This window comes from Euprymna scolopes, chromosome 4 (genome assembly GCF_053919585.1).
Source record: "Euprymna scolopes isolate OS-2025 chromosome 4, ASM5391958v1, whole genome shotgun sequence".
Lineage (NCBI taxonomy): Eukaryota > Metazoa > Mollusca > Cephalopoda > Sepiida > Sepiolidae > Euprymna > Euprymna scolopes.
In genome coordinates this window covers 139,546,600-139,567,349 of record NC_136485.1, presented here as the reverse complement: position 1 = coordinate 139,567,349, position 20,750 = coordinate 139,546,600, and the positions used below count along the sequence as shown (strand labels likewise).

The following is a 20,750-nucleotide window of genomic DNA, read 5'->3' as shown; positions in this document are numbered from 1 at the left end:
AGGTGGCTGATTAATTTTAATGCATCCGAAACCGAACTTCTATCTTTTCACCACCAACGCTCTGATCCCAACTTGGCCTCAATTGAAATAAATGGATCGCGTCTTGTAGATGCACCTTGCTTTGACAAACTTCTAGAACTGAACTTCACTTCTGACCTGAAAATGCCTTAGTTTTGAAAACAGCAACGCTTTAGGTAAGCGAAAAACAGTCATCAAAAAGAGAGTTCCATAAGCTCTTGAGATAGGAAGCTGTATTAGAATCAGGTATCAAAACAGCAAATTGATGGAGACCACTAGACCAACGAATCAAACGAGCTGGGACGGATGAAATGGGGGATAGATCAAACCATTATAAAGAACACATGGCATAATAGTATTCATAGAAAAGACTGAGACTATCAACATCACGTCTGTGTGTGTGTGTGTGTGTGAGAGAGAGAGAGAGAGAGAGAGAGAGAGAGAGAGAGAGAGAGAGAGAGGATGCATAGAAGAAGAAAGGGTGGGGGCCAATCAAATTGCAGATATGTTTCTGCAATTTATCAAGAACCCTCAAATGAAACGAAAATTTACCAGCCCAAATATGACAACATTACTCCTTACATGATCTAATAGTACTCCTTGAATGATCTAATAGTAAATCTTCAGAAACAGAGAATAGTCTCTGATATGAGATCACCGTACACTTCCTTCTCCTGCAGATTCAGCACCAGTCCTCTGTCTTGACATTTAACACTCAATAACATGGTCAATTCTGCCATGTTCATAATTAATGAGGCAGTCAGCCTAGACAAGAGTGACAGTCTATGGTCCAACACTTTTTGCCTTTAGAACAAGAAAACCACGTTCTTCCTTTCACACTATTAATCCTGGCAATGCAGGACAGTTTGCCAGAAGCAGAACAAAACAAGTGGTAGATTAGAAATTAATGTGCGAAACGAGCGAGCACAGGAAAGCTGATATGCGCTACTTCTTTTTTTTTCTTTCTTCGTTTAGCTTATTCTTTTCACTTCTTTCCTTCTCTTTTCTTTCATCAAAGTTTGGCATCAGATTCCTACATCAAGATGCGATTCGGACAATGCTAAAAATCAAACAGCTTGAACTGCTACTTTTTTTTCTTCTGTTTTTGCTTTATTTGGATTCACTCTCTTCATCACATCCAAGTTAGTTTTCACAAGAACTGTTAGATGATAACATTGTTAAAAGTCAAATTAGTTATTATCGATCTATCTGTCTATCTATTTATTTATCTATTCCAGTGATATTGTTAAAATAGTTCATATTGGGAGTTATTTATTGTTTATAGACAATATTATATTGTGTAGCAATGGGTTTTAGTTGAAGATGTTTACATAAATTAGTTAAGTTAAATAAACAAAATAACCTTGAGGAGGCGTACGTGGAAAGGTCACACGTTAGAGATACGTGTGCTTTTTGAATGATGACGTAATAGAACTGAGGTCAAGAGGTCCGGAAGTTTAGTCAATCAGAGAGTTTGAGTTTGGTCATGAAAGTGAACGGGCGTGCTTCAAAAAAACAAGCCGGGATGCAGGGCTGTAAAAACAAGCATGTAATGCAGACTCCTTGTGAAGACCATTGAGACAATTGAAATAAATTTATATTTTAAAAATATAAAGTGTTGTCCGGTGGTTTCACAAAAGAAGGGAAAACATAGGTCTCAATTGGTTATGGTGTTAGTCAGTTCGTATTTATCACAGAGCCCAGCAGTGAAGATAGAAGAACTCTTGGAGAATGAAAAGGTATGAAGCATATATTATTCTTCTTATGAAAATATGATACCTTTACGTAAATATGAGCTGTAACATATATCAACCTCTCTATACAACAGAACGTGTCAACTCAAATATTTCCAACCAATGAAAATCGTTTTAAACCACAAAAGTAACAAGTCAGATTAACAGGCTAATGCAAACTTAGACACTCCTATAAAGCTGTGACTTGATGAAGTGAAATCAGAATACTTCCGGGTGACACTTGCAACGTGCCTCAACTCTCAGCATCAACGATGCCCATCATAGAAGACTGGAATGCCCCACATAGAAATTCTTTTAAGCCTGTTGCTATATCTCAAGCGAACACAACCATCCAGAAGGTGCTTGCTCTCTCTCTCTCTCTCTCTCTCTCTCTCTCTCTCTCTCTCTCTCTCACACACACACACACACACACACCCACACCCACACACCCACACACACACACAACAAAATTTTGTCGTTCAAAATATATTTTACATCTCTGCAAAATCATTGATATATGAATATATTTTCCAGTTCTGAATTTTTTAGCTAAGGAATGATTTTTTTTTGCATTATTTGGATCAATCGGACTAATGTTTGATAACTTATACACCTGAGGAATGATTGGAGATTACATCGACCGGAATATTGTACAAATAACACTGAAGATTAGAACATTAGTCCCATTAATCCAAATAATATGAACTAAACATATATTTTTTAAACTCATGTTTTCTCTCATTCATAGAATCCTGTTATATATATATATATATATATATATATATATATATATATATATATATATATATATATATATATATATATTGTAAATGTCAACTGAATTAAAGGAATAAATTATAAGATGGTCAACACTATGAACTTTGGAATATAGTCTTTTGTCATTTATTCACTATATATATATATATATATATATATATATATATATATATATATATATACATATATATATATATATATATATATATAACTCTGATTAGCTTGCTTGCTTACTTACGGTTTCCGACTTCCGGTTTCATAAAATTCGTCTGCTTACCTATTTCATGGCCGCCCTGTCTTAAGTTCGATATTAAGAGCCACTACTGCTATTCAAAGCATACACCAGGTCAACAATTTTTTTTATTGTTTTAACTTATTTTAACGTATTTTCCTTACAAATAAATGGAATTTAACCCTGTTGAGTTAAAAAAAAAACTGATTTAAACATAAATATACAATAATATAGTAGCGCTCCTGTGGATTCTGCCGATTTATTTTTTTCAGGCCTTACTTAAAAAATATTTTCTCTTCAAGGAGGGGGAGAGGTAGAAACTTGGTTTTAGTAGTGGTTTTGATAGGACTTCCTTAATTCTTAAATTTAATTAGTGCTTGCAATAGTGCTCTAGAGGCATCCTGAGTTTTATTTTTTCCATTCATCACTTACAAAATGTTTTTTCAAGACAATAAAAGACAATATAATCTCAATAGAATCTTTTTTTGACATTTTTCATCTTACCCTTTAAGGGTAGACTAGTATATTATAAAACAATAATTTACAAACACGTGTTTCTAGTACTAGCTCTCGTCAATGTAACATGTGTTTGTAGATTATTATTTTATAAGTAAAATTATAAATAAATGAATAATATTTGTTTATTTATTTACGTCCAAAAAATATGGCCAATCTTCTAAGGAAAAATATTTTCCTAGACTTCCAAGGTTGGAGACGCTTATAACTGTGTTATCGTTTATAAAAATCAACCAAAGAAATTGACATAAGTTTAAAAGTGAAAAAAAAAAAAAATAACACGTAAAATCATCTAGGTCCTCATGGCATAACGGTTAATGCACTCGACCACATTGCATATGGTTTGAGCTTCGAATCATAGAACAGTCAAGCTATGCTGATGAGAAGTAGTACTTCGAAATATGTGTTCGTAGGTTATTGTTTTATAAGAAAAATTATGAATAAATAAATAATATTTGTTTACGTCCAAAAAATATGGCTGATCTTCTAAGATTGGAGATGCTAATAACTGTATTGTATTTATTTGCTTCCCCACTGAGCAAATTAGGCACAAGGCCATTTTTTAATGTGGAGATTGAAGGGAAAATGGGTACCAGCTCCCCAGAGAGTAGGGGAGCCGGATAGTGGTAATTGGTATGAAGGGTTGCCCCTACATTGACCAAGGTCTTATATGTGGGGTTGCCCCCACATATGGTCTTTGCTTGACACTTGTTGCCCAGGCCCCGAAGGGCCTAGGCCGGGTATCATTTTAAAAAAAATCGACATATATATATATATATATATATATATATATGCTAGCAGACCGTTTGGCGTTGCCTGGTCGTTGTACAATATGCATAAATATTATATTTTAATTAATGCAGATTTTGTAGAGCAAATTCTCTATTGATTATTATCTAATACACACTAATGATTTCAAAATTTATTAAAAATAACGTGATTTGGGTACTATCTGTTAGAATCGAAATCAGAACGTTTAGTACTCCAGCCTTAGTTGTCATTTATTTCTCCAGCATCGTTACCATCTGAGCTACTGTTAGATGGATACAAAAGGTTAAAAATTAATTGACTTTGAGTTTAATTTTGCTCATGTGCAAAAGTAATAGCAGGAGCAGTATTTTATTTGACTTGCCCTGCCAAGTTTTTATTTTGAATTTCGGCCCATTAGCGGCAATTTTTATATATATATATATATATATATATATATATATATATATATATATATATATATATATATATATATATATATATATACGTTTTATTTTTTATTATCTTTCTGTTAAGTTACATTATTGTTTCAGCTACCCGGTCGTTTTTTTGGCCGTCTGTAGCTTCCTCAGACTTTTACAGAAATGTAACTTAACAGAAAGATACGGTAATAAAAAATAAAACGCATATTTGCTCTACAACAGTATTGAGCACTTTCTTCAGTTTTTATTAATTACCATTTCTACTATATATATATATATATATATATATATGTTTTATTTTTTATTACCGTTTTATATATTTATATTTTTTATTACCGTTTTATATATATATATATATATATATATATATATACATATATATATATATATATATATATATATATATATATATATATATATATATATATATACATATAAAATTTACATGTGCTATTATAAAAAATCAATAAGATATCTTACAGGATCAAGCAGTAAACAGCAAGGCACAAAAAGGCCAAAATGAATATCCCAATTCCAATTAGATAAGTGACCACCACACCTAAAAAAAACAAAAAAAGAACAAACAAAAACAAATAAAAAATAAATGAACGTAGAACAGATGGACTGCTGTATGTGAGCTTCAATATCACATCTTAGGTGCATTGTGTAGTATAATTTTACAGACATTTGGAATCATACAAATATTCTTATAAGATGAGGATCGAATTTCAATTGCTTTGATTTATAATTCTCACTTTTCGTTCAAGGGAGACAACTTGATTCACACTTCCGTTATTGTTAGTGGCAGAGTTATTCGACTTGAAGTAATAAAAAGAATATCATTCAAACACTACTGTGTTTGAATATATGGTTAAGTCGCAGTTTTAGTCATTTAGAACTGCTTAAAAGCTTCACTGCTCACTCATTTTTTGACCAAATTTCAAACAATTATTACCGTTTATAGTTTATATATACCTTCTCAGCTATATTGTGAAAAAAAATTTTATTTCGATTTTCGTTTAGTAAAACAAAAGTTATGATGAATTTTCTGGTGTTCAAAATCGTAAAAATATGTAAGGAGGTGAGCAACGCTTTTTATGATTGGTTTCCATAGCAACCACGTCGCTTCAGCGACTACTGTTGCTACTAATTCGAAAAGAGAAGTAACAAGTGAGAACGAAAGCATGAAAGGGAGATAATTAGGGTGATTTATTGAAAACAGATGAGTGTCGTACATTGTTATTACATATGTGTTTATGGGGGCAAAAAAATAAGACTGAAACAAAGAACAAATGAATTTATTAGAAGCCTGGAAAAATCATGGATTACAATAGAAAAATGCGAGCATGAAAAATAATATGGTTAAGCTTAAACATGGGAAAGTAAAGGACTAGTTGTTAAAACTGGAAAAGAAAAGGACAAGATATTCTAGTAGAAAATATAATAAATTTATAACTTAAAATATTGCAGCGTTTAGAATATTTAAAAAGAAAATTCAATTTATAACATTATATAACCAATTCTTAATGCTGCAATAGTTTAAGTTATAAATTTATATTTTTTACTAGAATATTTTGTCCTTTTTTCCAGTTTTAACAACTAGTCCTTTACTTTTATACATTCAAGCTTAACCATATTACTTTTCATGCTCGCATTTTTCTATTGTAATACTTGAATGTTTTTCAGAAGGTCAGACACAGAGTTAGGTGTTAATTTGGTGAACGCGTTTCTGTGTAATGAATAGGATTCGAACTTGGAACATCCAGGTTTTCAGTCTGCCTCGTTAACAACTTAGCCACCTTCACCCCCCCATGATGAAAAAATAGTGTTTTTTCATCAGATGATTAAGTAATACTCTGACTTTCGTGTCCTTGCTGCGTCTATGTCTGGAATTACTTTTTTTTTATATCACGGCTTATCAAAGCTCAAAGGCCACTCAAAGATGAGACTTTAACTACATGTATATTAATTGTAAGCGTTGTTCTTGGCGCTTTTCAAAGAAATTACTATTGCCAAAATATACTACCTGTAGTTGGGAGCAGTACTAAAAGTATAGCTCAATAATTGACCATTTCATTTTCAACATCACTCTCCGGTGACATCACACCATACTGTTCAGAATCCAGTTTCTGTATCTCCAAACTTTCCAGTCATCCAGTGCCCCCCCCCCATTTCTGTCCATCCAGTTTCTGCTGCTATCCAAGTTCAACATTTCCTGTCCTCTAACCTTCCTGCTTCAAGAATCTTCATCAATCGACTTTTTCCAGCTTCCTTTACATTTTTTCTCGTGTATTTATGGTGGAATAAATACGATTCTTTTATAAGTGTTCATCTACGTTTGTCCTCTCTTCTTTGCCATTTTTCCTGCAACTCTGACTCCAGCACACTCCTGCAGCTTCCAGCACCTCATGCTCCAACAACTTTCAGCAGCTTCTTTGAGCAGCACACGCTTCAACTCCTTTCTGCTCTAGCTTCTTTCAGAAGTTCCTGCTTATAGCCTCTGGCTCTCTGTTCCAATGTCTGTTTACACCCAGCTCTCTGTTTCAGTGTTCACCAGCATCCGACACCATGTTCCAATGCCCGTCAATGTCTGACCCTTCGTTCTAGTGACCATCTATGACCGACTCCAGGACCCAGCCTTTCCTGCAACCTCTGTTCCTGTCGATCCAGCACTTGGCCCTGTCCACACGACCAGACCTACCTGAAATACTTCATCACACCTCAGGCACGTTTGCATCAGTCTCTGTGTGACATCATTCCATGCTGCCCAGAATCCAGTTTCTACATCTGCAACATTTCCAGCACCCAACATTCCTGCTCATCGAGTCTCCACTGGTATCCAGGTACAACATTTCATGTTCTCCAAATTTCCTGCTTCTAGAATCTTCATTGATCGACTTTCTCCAGTTTTTTTTTTTTTTAAATGGGGGTCACCACTTATCAAGGCCCGGAACCCACTCGGGGATAAGGGTTAGTTCCTTTCCACTTTTTCCTCTTGTATTTGTGGTGTAATAAAAACATTTCTTTTATAACTGCTCATCTGCATTTGTCCTCTCTTATTTTCCAATTTATCGTATTTTTGTCCACTTTCTTGTATGGTCAATTGACAACAGCCCTTTGTGAAAATGTAGATACCTCCGATTTTTGGAAAACTTTTAATGCACACATATACATACATACATATATACATACATACACACATACATACATCAATGGGTTCGTTCAATCTTGACAGACTATGGATACATACTATGAGGTTGCACATTAAATTTTTGGCAGGAGTTGCACAGTCTCTACCCACACCTCTCCCGAGTCGACATTGTTAAATATCATTGGCAAGTGAAGGTTCAGGACGACTGGAAACAAATGCTGAGATAAGCGGAAAGAACATACATCACCTAGAATTCCTAAATGGTCACCTATAGGGTATTAGCCAGGCTCAACATTGCTTAACTTCGGTGATCTGACAAGAACCAGTGTGTCAACGTGATTATGTCACATACACATACATACATACATGCATACATACATATAGGAGTCTAGTGAAAAAGTATAAAAACAGTTTAGTAAAATTAATAATACAGAAACCTCTCTAAAGTCAACCCATATTTCGGTTTATTCAAACGACCAAAATCTTTGGTGCAGAAAGAATTTATTAAAAAGAAACAAAAAATACGCTAGGAGAGAGAATGTGAGTTAAAAGATAGACTGTGAGGCTATGAAGAAGTAGGAGTAAGGTAGGAGGATGCCGGGAACGAGATAAAGGAGTGGGTGAGTTGAGTATGAAAGGAAAGGAGAAGGCGATAAACTTGCTCTTTGCCCACCCGCTTTCCCATGACCATTGGTTCAACACACAAAAAGTTGCAACTGTAAAACTTGTACATGGCACGAAATAGAGACGATGGATAGATTTCATGACCCAAAGAAAAATCCTGCAACGTCCTGGATTTTGCAATAACTGCGATATCACAGGTCGAAGGATTTCCGTAGAACAGAAATTGACCAAAATGAACATTAAATTAATTTAATCGTCCACTATGTGCTATTACTCTCCTGACTATCTTAGAAAATTGACCAAGTCCTATCTGCTTATCCTTCAGCTAACATTCACGTATGTGGAGACTTCAATGTTCACAATGTTGACCCACTCAAACAAAACCGATGATGTGGGGAGGTTCTGTCATGATTTCTCCGTTGCTTATGACCTCACTCAGATTGTTCACGAACCCACCTGTGTGCCCGACAATGACGGCCCGTATGCGAGTCTACTAGACATTTTTCTCACAACTTGCCCTGAACTATCTGAACTATGTTCAGTTTCTGTTCTGTCTCATCTGGGATCTTCCAACCACTCTGTTGTATCAATTAAGATAAAAATGAAATGTAAAAAATCTTCAGACGTACCTCTCCAGCGTACACTATATCGATACACTATGGCTGACTGGGATAGCCTCTGTCCATTTATATCGGATGTACCTCGGCATTCCATGTTTAAAAAGGATGTGTCCTCTATAGTATCAGACCTGACGGAATGGTTAATTGTAGGTATAGATCGTTTCATACCTTCGAAAAAGTTCCAGCAAAAACCTAACAGCCAACTGTGGTTCTCTCCAGAATGTGCTGTTGCTATTGCGCACAGAAATCACTTTTTCCACTGCTTCCAACGTAATAGATGTATGGAAACTAAAGCCGCTTTCAGGATTGTGAGCAACCATTGTAAGAAAGTAATAAAGAACACAAGAGAGTTGTATACTGTCCGTCAAGTCCAAAGTAGCTGAGCAGTGGCTTGGTTCCCACCAGTTTTGGCAAATAGCAAACAGAATCCTGAACAGAAACGTGTGCTATATCCTAATAATCACCAATGGACCTGAGGTAATCTCGTCAGCATCAGACAAAGCCAAACTCTTTGCCAAGAACTTTGCAGCTAATACTACCCTTTGCGACCAAGGACGCTAACCCCCAATATTTCCTCCTGTATCAGAAAACATGCTATGTGATATACATATATCTGTACATGATGTTGCCAAGCTAATCAAAAACCTTGATTCCAGTAAAGCAACCAGCCCTGACGGTATTCCAATTATAATACTCAAAAAAATTCAAACAGAACTAGCACCCATCCTTACAAAACTGTTTAAACGTTGTCTTAAGGAGAATTGCTTCCCATCACCCTGGAAAATCTCATCAGTATGCCCTGTATTTAAGAATTCAGGTGATCGCTCATCCCCCTCTTAGTACAGGCCAATAAGTCTCCTGTAAGTCATGAGTAAGTTGCTAGAATCTGTGTTAAATACAGAAGTAATCAACCATCTCAGCAAAAATAGCCTTGTAATGTAATATGGTTTCCGTTCTATTAGATCTACAGCAGATGTGCTTACAGTTATATCTCATAGGATAAGCGAATCTCTCGACAGAGGCAACCTTTCTAGGGCAATTGCTCTTGACATATCTAAGGCCTTTGATAGGGTATGGCATAAAGGTTTACTTCACAAGATCTCCAGCTATGGTATAGCTGGAGATGTCTTCTCAATTATTAAATCATTTCTTTCTGATAGGTTCATAAGAGTAGTAGTTGAAGGGCAAAAATCAGAAGCTCACCGTATTAATGTTGGCGTCCCTCAGGGGTCCATCCTGGGCCCAACTCTTTTCCTGATTTACATAATTGATCTTCTATTCATATTCTTACATCATGTGTAGACATTTTTGCTGATGAAACTACCATCTATGGTAACACATCTAAGACAGTAAACGAGCAGGTTCTCTCCGATTCTCTCTCCTCTGATCTTGAGCATGTGGTACAATGGAGAAAGGAGTGGCTGGTTACTTTTAATGCATCTAAAACCAAGCTTCTCTCTTTACATCATCAACGTTCTGATCCCGATCTGGCATCAATTGAAATGAATGGCTCTCGTCTTGAGGAGGCTTCAAGGTTTGACAAGCTTCTGGGCTTGAGCTTTAGTCCTGATCTTAAATGGAATATGTACATCGAATCTGTTGCCAAGGTCGCTGGAAAAATGGTGAGATCCTTCTATCGATCCAGTAGATATCTCACAGCTTAAATGAGTGTCTGATGAATGATAAGACGACACCGTGATAATTGGTAATGAATATGTGATTGCACAGAATTTAATTGTTTAAAAGGGCTGTATACAGGAATTTATTTACATTAGACTTGAAAACGACCATATTGTAATCAACTGGAAGGCAGCCCCACAATATTGTGTTCCACAGACTGGCAGTTCTAGGAAATAAACTTTGCTCATGAAGTTTCGTTAAGTTTTAAGAAATTATAGATAGATAGATAAATAGATAGATAGATACACTTGAAAGCAACCATGTTGTAATCAGTTGGAAGGCAGTCTTGCTGTACTGTCTTCCACTGACGAGCAGTTCTAGAAGATAAGATTTGCTCATGACGTTTCCTTTAATTTTAAGTCGAAGATTCTCAACCAGGGGTAAATTTACCACTAGGAGGTAAAAAATTATATAATCAGGAGTAAATAATTGAAATTCCTGATAATTTAAAAATAATTATTTTTTTTTCAGATTGTGTCAAGTCTAAGAAACGTCATACAAACTAACTTCATAATTTTCTATTTAGAAAAGATTTGATTTTCTTTATTTTTCTAATTTGAATGTATAATACTATTTTTTATACAAAACCTAAAATCCTAAACAATAAAAAGGTTCTTTTTGACTTTCTTGTTTTTCTGTCACTTTATGATGGCCATAAATCTTTTTTGTTTTGGAGTAGGGGATAAGTTGAGAAATACATAACGGAGTCAATGATGGAGGAAAGGTTGAGAGTGACTGTTTTAGATAATGATAGATAGATAGATAGATAGATAGATAGAGAGGGAGGGAGGGAAAGTGTGAGTGAGTGAGAGAAAGAGTGAGTGATAGAGAGAGTTAGAAAGAAAAAGGTAAACTATGTATTGGTTGTAGGTAGATGAGTTTTGTTATGTATGATTAAGTTCAGTCGAGCACCTGCCATGAAAATAATAATAGACTAACAACGTCTATTTTTTGAGGCAGGAAACGGTGCTCTGAGCAACACTTTCCTAGACGTGACATTACTTCATCTTAGTACACATTTGTATGTATGGTTGTATGTCTGCCTAAAATTTTCGACAGAGGCTACGGATTTTCACGGAATCAGTATCGTTTTGTAGATCCACCCTTCGGACGACAAATATCGAAAAATTGGCTAAAAACATCAATTTAATTGGGCACTTTTCTACAAGGAGGGGTCGCTTTTTTTCGCCGAATTTTCGAAAGTCATCTCCTCTTTTCAATTGACTAGCCTTAATTCAAACCTTCGCCACTTCTGGGTTAGCGATGGATGCAACAGCAAAGACGTCACTTTTTTTCACGTTTTTTTCCTCCTTCGCATTATGGGTTGGAGCCTACCTGCCTACTACCACTTTTTTTTTGTTCAACACACAAGCAACAGTCAACACCTCCCTAGATGTGACAACACTACTCCATCTTCGTGCACATTTGGTTCTTATTCCAACGCCATAGTCAGAAGCATCAGAAACTATGACAATATCCAAAGATAGATTAAAATGCATGAGAATATCTGAAGAAGGTGAGGCTTTTAAAGCAACTTTGTGTTCTAGTGATCAGTTCCATATACTTTCTTTTTTTAGAAAGTGATTTAGAAGAGATAGAGTGTGATATAACTGTCAAAAATGAAATGTAAAAAATGTAAAAAATGAACTGTAAAAAATGAACTGTAATGGCTTATGAAACCAAGAAAAGAATGTAGAGTTTTGATGTCTGTTGGAGCTGGCATATTTTTGATAGCTGAAATGATCCCAGGATCCAGTCGTAGACCTGTTTTATCTATATATATAAAAGCGAAAATGTATGTATGTATGTTTGTTTGTATGCGTGTATATTTGTGTGTCTTCTAAAAACTTTCGACAGACGCGACGAAAATTCACAAACTCGGTATCATATCGAAGCCCCATCCTTCGCTTGAAAAAATATCGAAAAATTGGCCAAAAACGTTAACTTTTTCACCCCGATATCGACAATTTTCCACAGGGGGGGGGTCAACAACGAGTTTCTCATAACGATGCCTTTATTCTACGCATGCGTCAGATGACGTCATGACGTCGTGACCTAATTTACTTTAAATAGTTGAAAAACCGAAGAAGCTACATCGTTTTCGCTTTAGCGCAGTTGGTTAACGCGTTTGTTCGTTATCTAAACATTTTGGGTTCGAATCGTGGTGTGAGATGGTTTTTTTTTTTCGATTTTTTAAATTTAAATATTGAACCCTGTATTATTTAAGCCATTTTTCACGTAACGTTCATTTTCCTGGTTTTTTCTTTCTTTTTTTTTTTACTTCGCTTATTCTTAGCGACACCCGGGTATCCACCGATTTTTTAAATTTTAATATCGAAACAGGCTCATTTAAGCCATTTTTCACATGTTCGGTTTTCTGTTTTCAACGTTCGTTTGCCTTACGTTAGAGTTTTTGTGTTTTTTTTTGATGTTTTGATTACCCCCCCCCCCCCCCCGCTTAATTAGAACGTTGTTTTCTTTTCTTACTTCGCTTATAACAATGCTTACATCGTCGTCGTAACGCTCGACGACTCTCAAACATCTTTCACTAACTCATTCTGGCTGGCCGATTTTATTTTCAAACTTCGCCTCAGGGCTTCGGGTTCAATCCCCCCCCCCGGTTTCTTTTTTATTTAACACCACACACACACCTACAAACACTCTGGTAACGCCGGGTACCCCTACTAGTCAAAAATAAAACCCAAAATATTTTATCGAGGTCTAGTAAGATGGACATTTTTCTACAAGTACACGGGCACCATATTGTTGAAAATGTTCAAATACGGGATTAGCCATTGCAGAAGTTCATCCTAGGATGTGCCTGAGATGATTATGTCATCAAGAAATGCTGTAGCTCCCATTATGCCAGTGAGCATGGCATCCATAGCCTGCTGGAATATAGATGGTGCTGTTTTCACTTCAAAAGAAAGACGGTTGTATTTAAATAACTCTCTGTGGGTGTTGATTGTTAGGAGCTCATTGGAGTCCTCACCAACTTCCAATTGCAAAAATGCGTCTGAAAAACCGATTTTTGCAAAACAGATTCCACCTTTAACTTTAACAGGTACTGGCAGGGAATATTGGTGTGCATCTATGCATTGTTTAGTCCTGTGGAATAGTCAGCCCAGACAAATACTTTACCATTTGCTTTCCTGATGACAACAATAAGAGCTGCCATCTACAGGGTGGTTAAAAAGTCAGGTAACATGTTAAAGGTAGAAAAAACAATATGATCCATTATAATCTCTATTCGTTTAATATTATTTGTTTAAATATTTGAGTGTAATATATAAACTACCCCTCCTGATTTCTGGCTTTGGGGCTATGTAAAGGATAGCGTTTATGGCAAGAAGCCTGATACAATAGCGTCTTTAAAGTTATTTATTGAAGAGGAGATTGCGCGGATATCAGCTGACATGATTACACGTGTTACACAATCAGTGGTTAATCGCTTCCAGCGATTGATAGAGAGAAATCGACGATAATTAACAAAATAAACATATTTCATGTTTGTTTCATTTTATATTTCAATGTATGGTACTTAAATATACGTGTATTGCTAATATCGTTTTTCTTTAAAATGTTACCTGACTTTTTGACCACCCTGTAGAGTAGTTTGTTGGTACTAGTATTCCAGCTTCCTGGGAGCGATTCAGTTCCTTTTCGACTATGTTGAGAGCTGAATAAGACAGGATGTTGGGGGTCTAAATATTGACTTGCTTTCTGCTTTCAACTTAAAAGTGACACTTGTGGTTTTTGAATAGACAAAAACGTGTATAATGCCATCCGTAAATTCTGATATTGCATTTGAAAGATCAACACAAACTGAATTACTGGGGTATTGGAACCAAAATTGTTGTGTCAATATTGTTATTAAATTTAGTTAGACTTTTTCGAATTGTTCTTGCTGATGGGCGAGGATTTCTTTAAGAACATTTGCAGAAATAGAGATTTTTATTTATTTTTTTTAGTTAAAAAGTTTGTACCTCGTCGTCGCCAGTTGTTATGACTCACTGTATGAATTAAGTCTTTTATTTGTAAGTTGGAAAAAGCTCTTAAGTCTATTTGTATAAATTAGTTTAGTCTGGTTGTCTACACGTTGCGGTGTCCTGCTCTATCCCAATATGGCTGCTGGCATGTGGTCTCTTGTTGTTCTCGTGTGAAGACATGATAACTATTATCTCAGAGTTAAAGCAGGGGAGGCAACTTTGCCTTTACAGAAAAGAAAGTTATATCCCTTTGACCATGTTATCGTTCCAACTCAGAAGACAACAGTTCTCCCTCTTTGTCAGAAACATGGCTCAGGAAATGCAAGGATAAAATGAGAAAATTTTCACCCCCCCTTTTTTTTACTACCCTTGACATTGGTTGACTACTTAGCGACAGAAGTTCATAGAAGACACACACTCCATTTTCCCCTATTATAAACAATCTTGGATAGGATTTGACTGCAGCACTACATGTGTGACCATTTCTTCTTCCATAATGAAAAGAGCCCAAATCGACAGATCTGATCATGCAAGCAGTTATTAGACGAGCTAAATACGTCATAAAACGGAATACTGTTTCGTCATTTGGGGAGGAGCTGTTCCGAGCACTCTATCCTTTTTCTACACATGTAAAACCGACTTTGAAACCTAATAGGTGATGTCCTACTCTCCTGCCTGCAACCTCTTTCCAACAAAAGAGACATATAGAACCTATCTCTACTCTATAGTTATTTTCATGGCAAGTGCTCATCTGAGCTTCAATCTATGATCCTCCCTGCAAAACTTCACAAAAAGCACTCGTCTAGCTACAACCACTATCAAAAAATTTCACTCACTCTCTATTTGTGATTAAATCTAAATGCAAATTCTATGAATAAAGATCCTCTCCTAGAAATGCCCGTCTGTGGAACTCTGTTCCGCTGGCCTACTTTCCAGCTAATTACAAAGTGGTTGCCTTCAAGTCCAATGTAAACAAGTTCTTGTTGAGCTGTCCTGTTTAAATAATCAAATTCTGCTCAATTTCCACTACTAACGATCACTATACTGTTGTCTCAGTGACCACCGTACACTCATTAATCTTTATCTTCAAGTGGAATTCGGGGCTTAATAAGTGGTGACACTTTTATATAAAAAAAGATTATTCCCTCTTGTCTTCATAAATCTTTCATTATGCACATTATCTTTTATTACTTGTCCAAATAAAATTATTGAAATTTGTTTTTGGTGCTAATCTCATGAGTTCACATGCGAGAATTTACTTTATTTCGATGATGAAAAATAGTAGGTCAGACTATACTTTCAGGCCTGGATAGAGCAACTAATCTAGGAAAAGGAACTTTCGGAAATAATACCAGCAAACAAATAGCTTTCTGATACATAGTATGCCATGTAATGCAAATTATAAATTACCATCTTAGAAATTCAGGAAAACTTTGGGTTCTTATATAGTATTGGTCACAAGTGAAAATCGCATTCTAAGTAAAAACACTTTGATATACTTGAGTAGCAGCAGGGGCAGCATATACTTGAGGCTTAAGATTTTGAATATGTTTTGCTTTGTAACATCATTGCTGATTGCTTGTAGCAACCAACTTCGTTTCTGGTTTGTCCAATCAAAGACCATCTCTCAGGTGTGTTGACCACGTGACTGAGTTTGTAAAAGGTTAAACACATGACAATTCTCTCTCTTTCTTCCCGGCTCTCGCCTGACAACACACTCCTCTGTTGGGGTGCAATTTCGGCGAGGGCTTTGGGCATGGGTCGATGAGAAAACAAACAAGCCAACATAGCTACCTCTGCACACTCCAATGTAGTACACACATGCACTAGGTGTGTCAGAAATTTTGTGAAAATAGTGAATAATTCCACCCCATCTTTCCAAGCTTATAACTCCTCGAAAAATGTAATTCAAGCCCTAATTTATTTTTCAATTAAAAGAACAAGGACCAAGGTTTCATTAAAAAAAACAAAACAAAAAAACAACGTGTTTTTTTTTTTTAAAAAGGTTTTAAACTTCGGACTTTACAGGTAAATTTCTAAAAAACAGTACTTTTTTGTTTTAAATTTGAATATATTATTTATTGACCTTTTCTCTTCAATTTGTGATATATAAGACTTTGGTACATAAATTAATTATTTACTTTTTAATAGACATTTCAAAATGAGAGGTGTGAATTATTCGACCCCCTGTCTTTCCAAGCTTATAACTCATCGAAAAATGTAATTCAAGCCCTAATTTCTTTTTTCAATTAAAGGAGCAAGGACCAAGGTTCCATTAAAAAAAAAAAAGAAAAAACCAATAACGTGGTTAAAAAAAAAGGTTTTAAACTTCAAACTTTACAGGTAAAATTCTAAAAAACACTACTTTTTTATTTTGTTTTAAATTTGAATATATTATTTATTGACCTTTTCTCTTCAATTTGTGAGTAAATTAATTATTTACTTTTCGGTGAGTAAATTAATTATTTACTTTTTAATAGACACTTGAAAATCGGGGGGGGGCGTGAATTAAAAAAAAAACGTTTGTCTAAAATATTATATTCGGTTTATTGGAAAGAACATAAAATTTCACATTGACCCTGAAAATATCGTAAAAATAGAATCAATAGAAAATTTTTGATAGATTTTTAAAGTTTAAAAATGGAAAAATATTGAGTTCAGAAAATTCATTACTGTTTAAAAAAATATTTCTATTACTTTTAAAACAACTTTAATAGTTTATTTTGGAAGTATAATCCATAAAGAAAATAAACAACCCACTTTTAACAGAGAAATTACGAGATTTTTATATTTTATTCGCAGTGTTGTGTTGGGGGTGTCAAAAATTCCTACAAAAAATTCTGATACACCTACACATGCACTATTTTATCTTCCTACAGAACTGTGTCAAATCTGTTGTTCCTGCCCATACTGCTAACATCAATATGCCTTCATGAACTCTCTCTTTAAACAGGTCTCTACGTCCATACATATTAACTCTTTCCATGACTAACCAAAATTCTTACAAGTCATACCTACGAGGATAATCAATATAGTTGTTATTAAATGTTAGAATGAGACGCTTGTCTTTTAATTCTACACTTACTTATCATGCGAAAAGATTGACTAGAACTTTTTATTAAAAATAAAAAGTATTATCTTATTTTTCCGATCAGCCATTGATAAAAGCTGGAATACCGGAAGCACTTGTAAAACAGGGGAGATAAGTCAGTCTTTAATTTAACAAAAAAAAAAAAAAAAAATTAAAACGTAATGTGATAAAACTGTAATTTTATGATGAAATCGATTTTTAATTGAAATTAAACTTCTACCCGACCATTTTTTTTTCTAATTTTTGGCGAGGATACTTATTTCTGCACGATATGTAATTATATCAAAGAAATTGGTGCTTCTACACTATCAGAACGGAATTTTGTAGTTAATAAACTGAGTTTCCAGATAAAAAAAAACACTGGTTTCTACTGATTTTTTGTCAATTCTGATAAATTACAATATTAGCTTCCAAATCATGCAGTCGAAATTACATGAATATTACTGAATTATTGAAAAAAAACCCAACTTTAATCGTGTTAGCAGGTGAAAATTGCGGCCATCTTGTTTTTATAAGTAAATCGAAACGGAAAAATACCTCCTTTTTGAACTCTACTATGTCTTACATAAGTAAATACGATCGTTTTCTTTAAATTCTATTTTCTGTTTTCTTTAAAAAATAATTTTCTACATTATCGATTTTCGTTATTTTTCGATATAATCATCTTAAAAATACGAGGAATGTGTAGATACGTTTGTTTTCATGTGGAATTCAGTTTTACGATTTCTGAAATTTCTTTCTGATGGTGTAGGAGCGCCAAGAAATTTTACTAAGAATCCGATTTTCTGTTGTGACCAATACTATACTCGCACCATTTTGTTAATTACTAAAATAAAAGAAAACAGGAAAAAACTTACTCTGTGTGGTGTTGACATGGGTAGAATTGTTATCAATCTCAGTAACCTAAAATATACGAATATATCCGGAAGAAAAATGAAATTACTTTATCAAAATAACAAAACAAATATAAGAAATACAATGTAATTTGCAAATTACATGTCATTTGACATTTCAAGTTTAATTTTGTTTTTAGCGAAGAGAAATATTTAAAATAATCATACACCCTTGAACAAGACGGTGAGAAAAATTATGTTCAGTCAGCCAATATGCACACTAATATTCATATTGCAATAAAATTACGTTTCAATCAGTAGTTTTTAAAAAAGAAAGAAAAAATGCCCCAAATTGGAAATTTGAAAAAAAAGAAAAGAAAAAAAGAAAAAGTATCGTTATTAAAAGTAGAAGGGTAAAAAAAAGGAAACGCCACGTTGTGGCAGTGGTTCCCAAAATTTTGTATATGGCGGTATATTATGGAGCTCTTTAACTTCTCATGGTACCCCTATTACAAAAAGTTAACATTTTCTACTAGTAAAGCATTTTTATGCAATAAAATAATAAAATTTAGCTTGAAGGCTATATTAGGTTTAGTTGTGGTGTGTTTTTTCATCTAATTTGGAACCATTGCTTCGCTAGGCAATGTTTGGTTGCACACAACACACAACTGAGAAGAGATGTGTTTATTAGCGACAGCTAAGAGAGAATTTACTGACACCACCAAAAAAAAAAAAAAAAAAAAACGCATCGAAGCACAGAAATTAGAACCTGTGACTTCTGGAAAATCTACAACAGTGTAGTAAATAATGGGCAATAAACAATTCCTCCACTAACCAACAATCATAAGGTTGTTTGCTCAACAACCGAGAAGGCTAACATGCTTGCCAATCGGTTTGCCTCCAACTCTACACTGGACCCTGCTAACCATCCCCTCCCTGACTTTCCTTTACAGACAGATGCACCACAAGACGATCTGAAAATCACCCCTTCTCAGGTGCATGCTATCATAAAAAATCTTGATACTTCAAAAACATGTGGACCTGATCTCATCCCCATTGTGCTATGAAAAAAAGTGCTCCGCCAAAGTAGCTCCAGTTCTCTCCAAACTTTACAAAAAATACCTTAATGAATCTTGCTTTCCTGCCTGCTGGAAAACTGCTTCTGTGTTACCAGTTTTCAATAATTCTGGCGAAAGAACTGATCCAGTAAATTACTGCCCCATTAGCCTCCTCCCACTTTTCGCCAAAATATTAGAGTCCATAATTAACCAAGTTCTAGTCCATCACCTTACAAATGCTTAACTTGTGACCGACCAGCAATATGGATTTAGGCAAGCCCGTTCCACAGCAGACATTCTAACTGTAATCTCAGAACGTATATACCATTTACTGGACAAAGCAGGGAAGGGAAGAGCGGTAGCTCTAGATATATCCAAGGCTTTTGACAGGGTATGGCATGAAGGTCTTCTCAGGAAAATCAGATAATACGGTATTACTGGAAGAATACTTAATATAATTAAATCCTTCTTAGATAAGAGAAAAATCCAGGTTGTCCTCGATGGTCGTACATCTAAACTATATGATATAAATGCTGGAGTGCCTCAGGGGTCTATCCTTGGAACTCTATTATTTCTAATATTCATAAATGACCTCCCTGACAAAATATCTGTGAGATGGGTATATATGCTGACGACATTACGCTCTATAACAGACACGACAGGAAAACAAATGAACACATATCTAAAGAAATGGCAGAAATACTAGATGATGACCTCCAATCTGTAGTGGAATGAGGACAAAAATGGATGGTCACATTCAATGCTGCCAAGACTAAACTTGTTTCCTACAATAATTACAAGAAACCTTCTCTACCATCAATAGCAATGACCAAAGACTCTTTATCTGAAAGTACATCTTTTAAACTCCTCCGCCTAACGTTTACAGGAAACATGACTTGGAACAATTACATTGAGAGTATTGCCAGGACCACTGCAAAAAAGATTGATTCTCTCTACTGTGCTAGAAAGCTACTAACGCCCGAAAGTATCCTATACCTCTATAAGGCCACCATTCGCCCATGTATGGAGTATTGTTGTCATATTTGCGCTGCTGCATCTGCTACTAGTCTCTCACTCCTAGACAAGGTTCAAAAGAGAGTCGCCAACCTGATAAGTCCTGAACTGGCATCTAAGCTTCAGCCTCTGTCCCATTGACGAAATGTAGCATCCCTTTACTTGTTCTACAAGTACTTTATCGGTGAATGCTCCCACGAACTCCAAGCACTTGTACCCCCTCA

General features: G+C 35.1%; 1 protein-coding gene across 2 annotated transcripts in view; it reads right to left on the bottom strand.

Moving 5' to 3' along the window:
• Positions 1 to 20,750, bottom strand: part of LOC145269482 (uncharacterized) — a 77,639-nt gene that overhangs the window by 13,787 nt on the left and 43,102 nt on the right. For both annotated transcript variants that reach the window (XM_080125207.1, XM_080125216.1), the window contains 2 exons: positions 18,479 to 18,524; positions 4,947 to 5,025 (listed from right to left, as the gene is read on the bottom strand). In XM_080125207.1, coding sequence (XP_079981333.1) covers positions 4,947 to 5,025; positions 18,479 to 18,524 — 125 coding nt within the window. The remainder of the gene's footprint in view (positions 1 to 4,946; positions 5,026 to 18,478; positions 18,525 to 20,750) is intronic.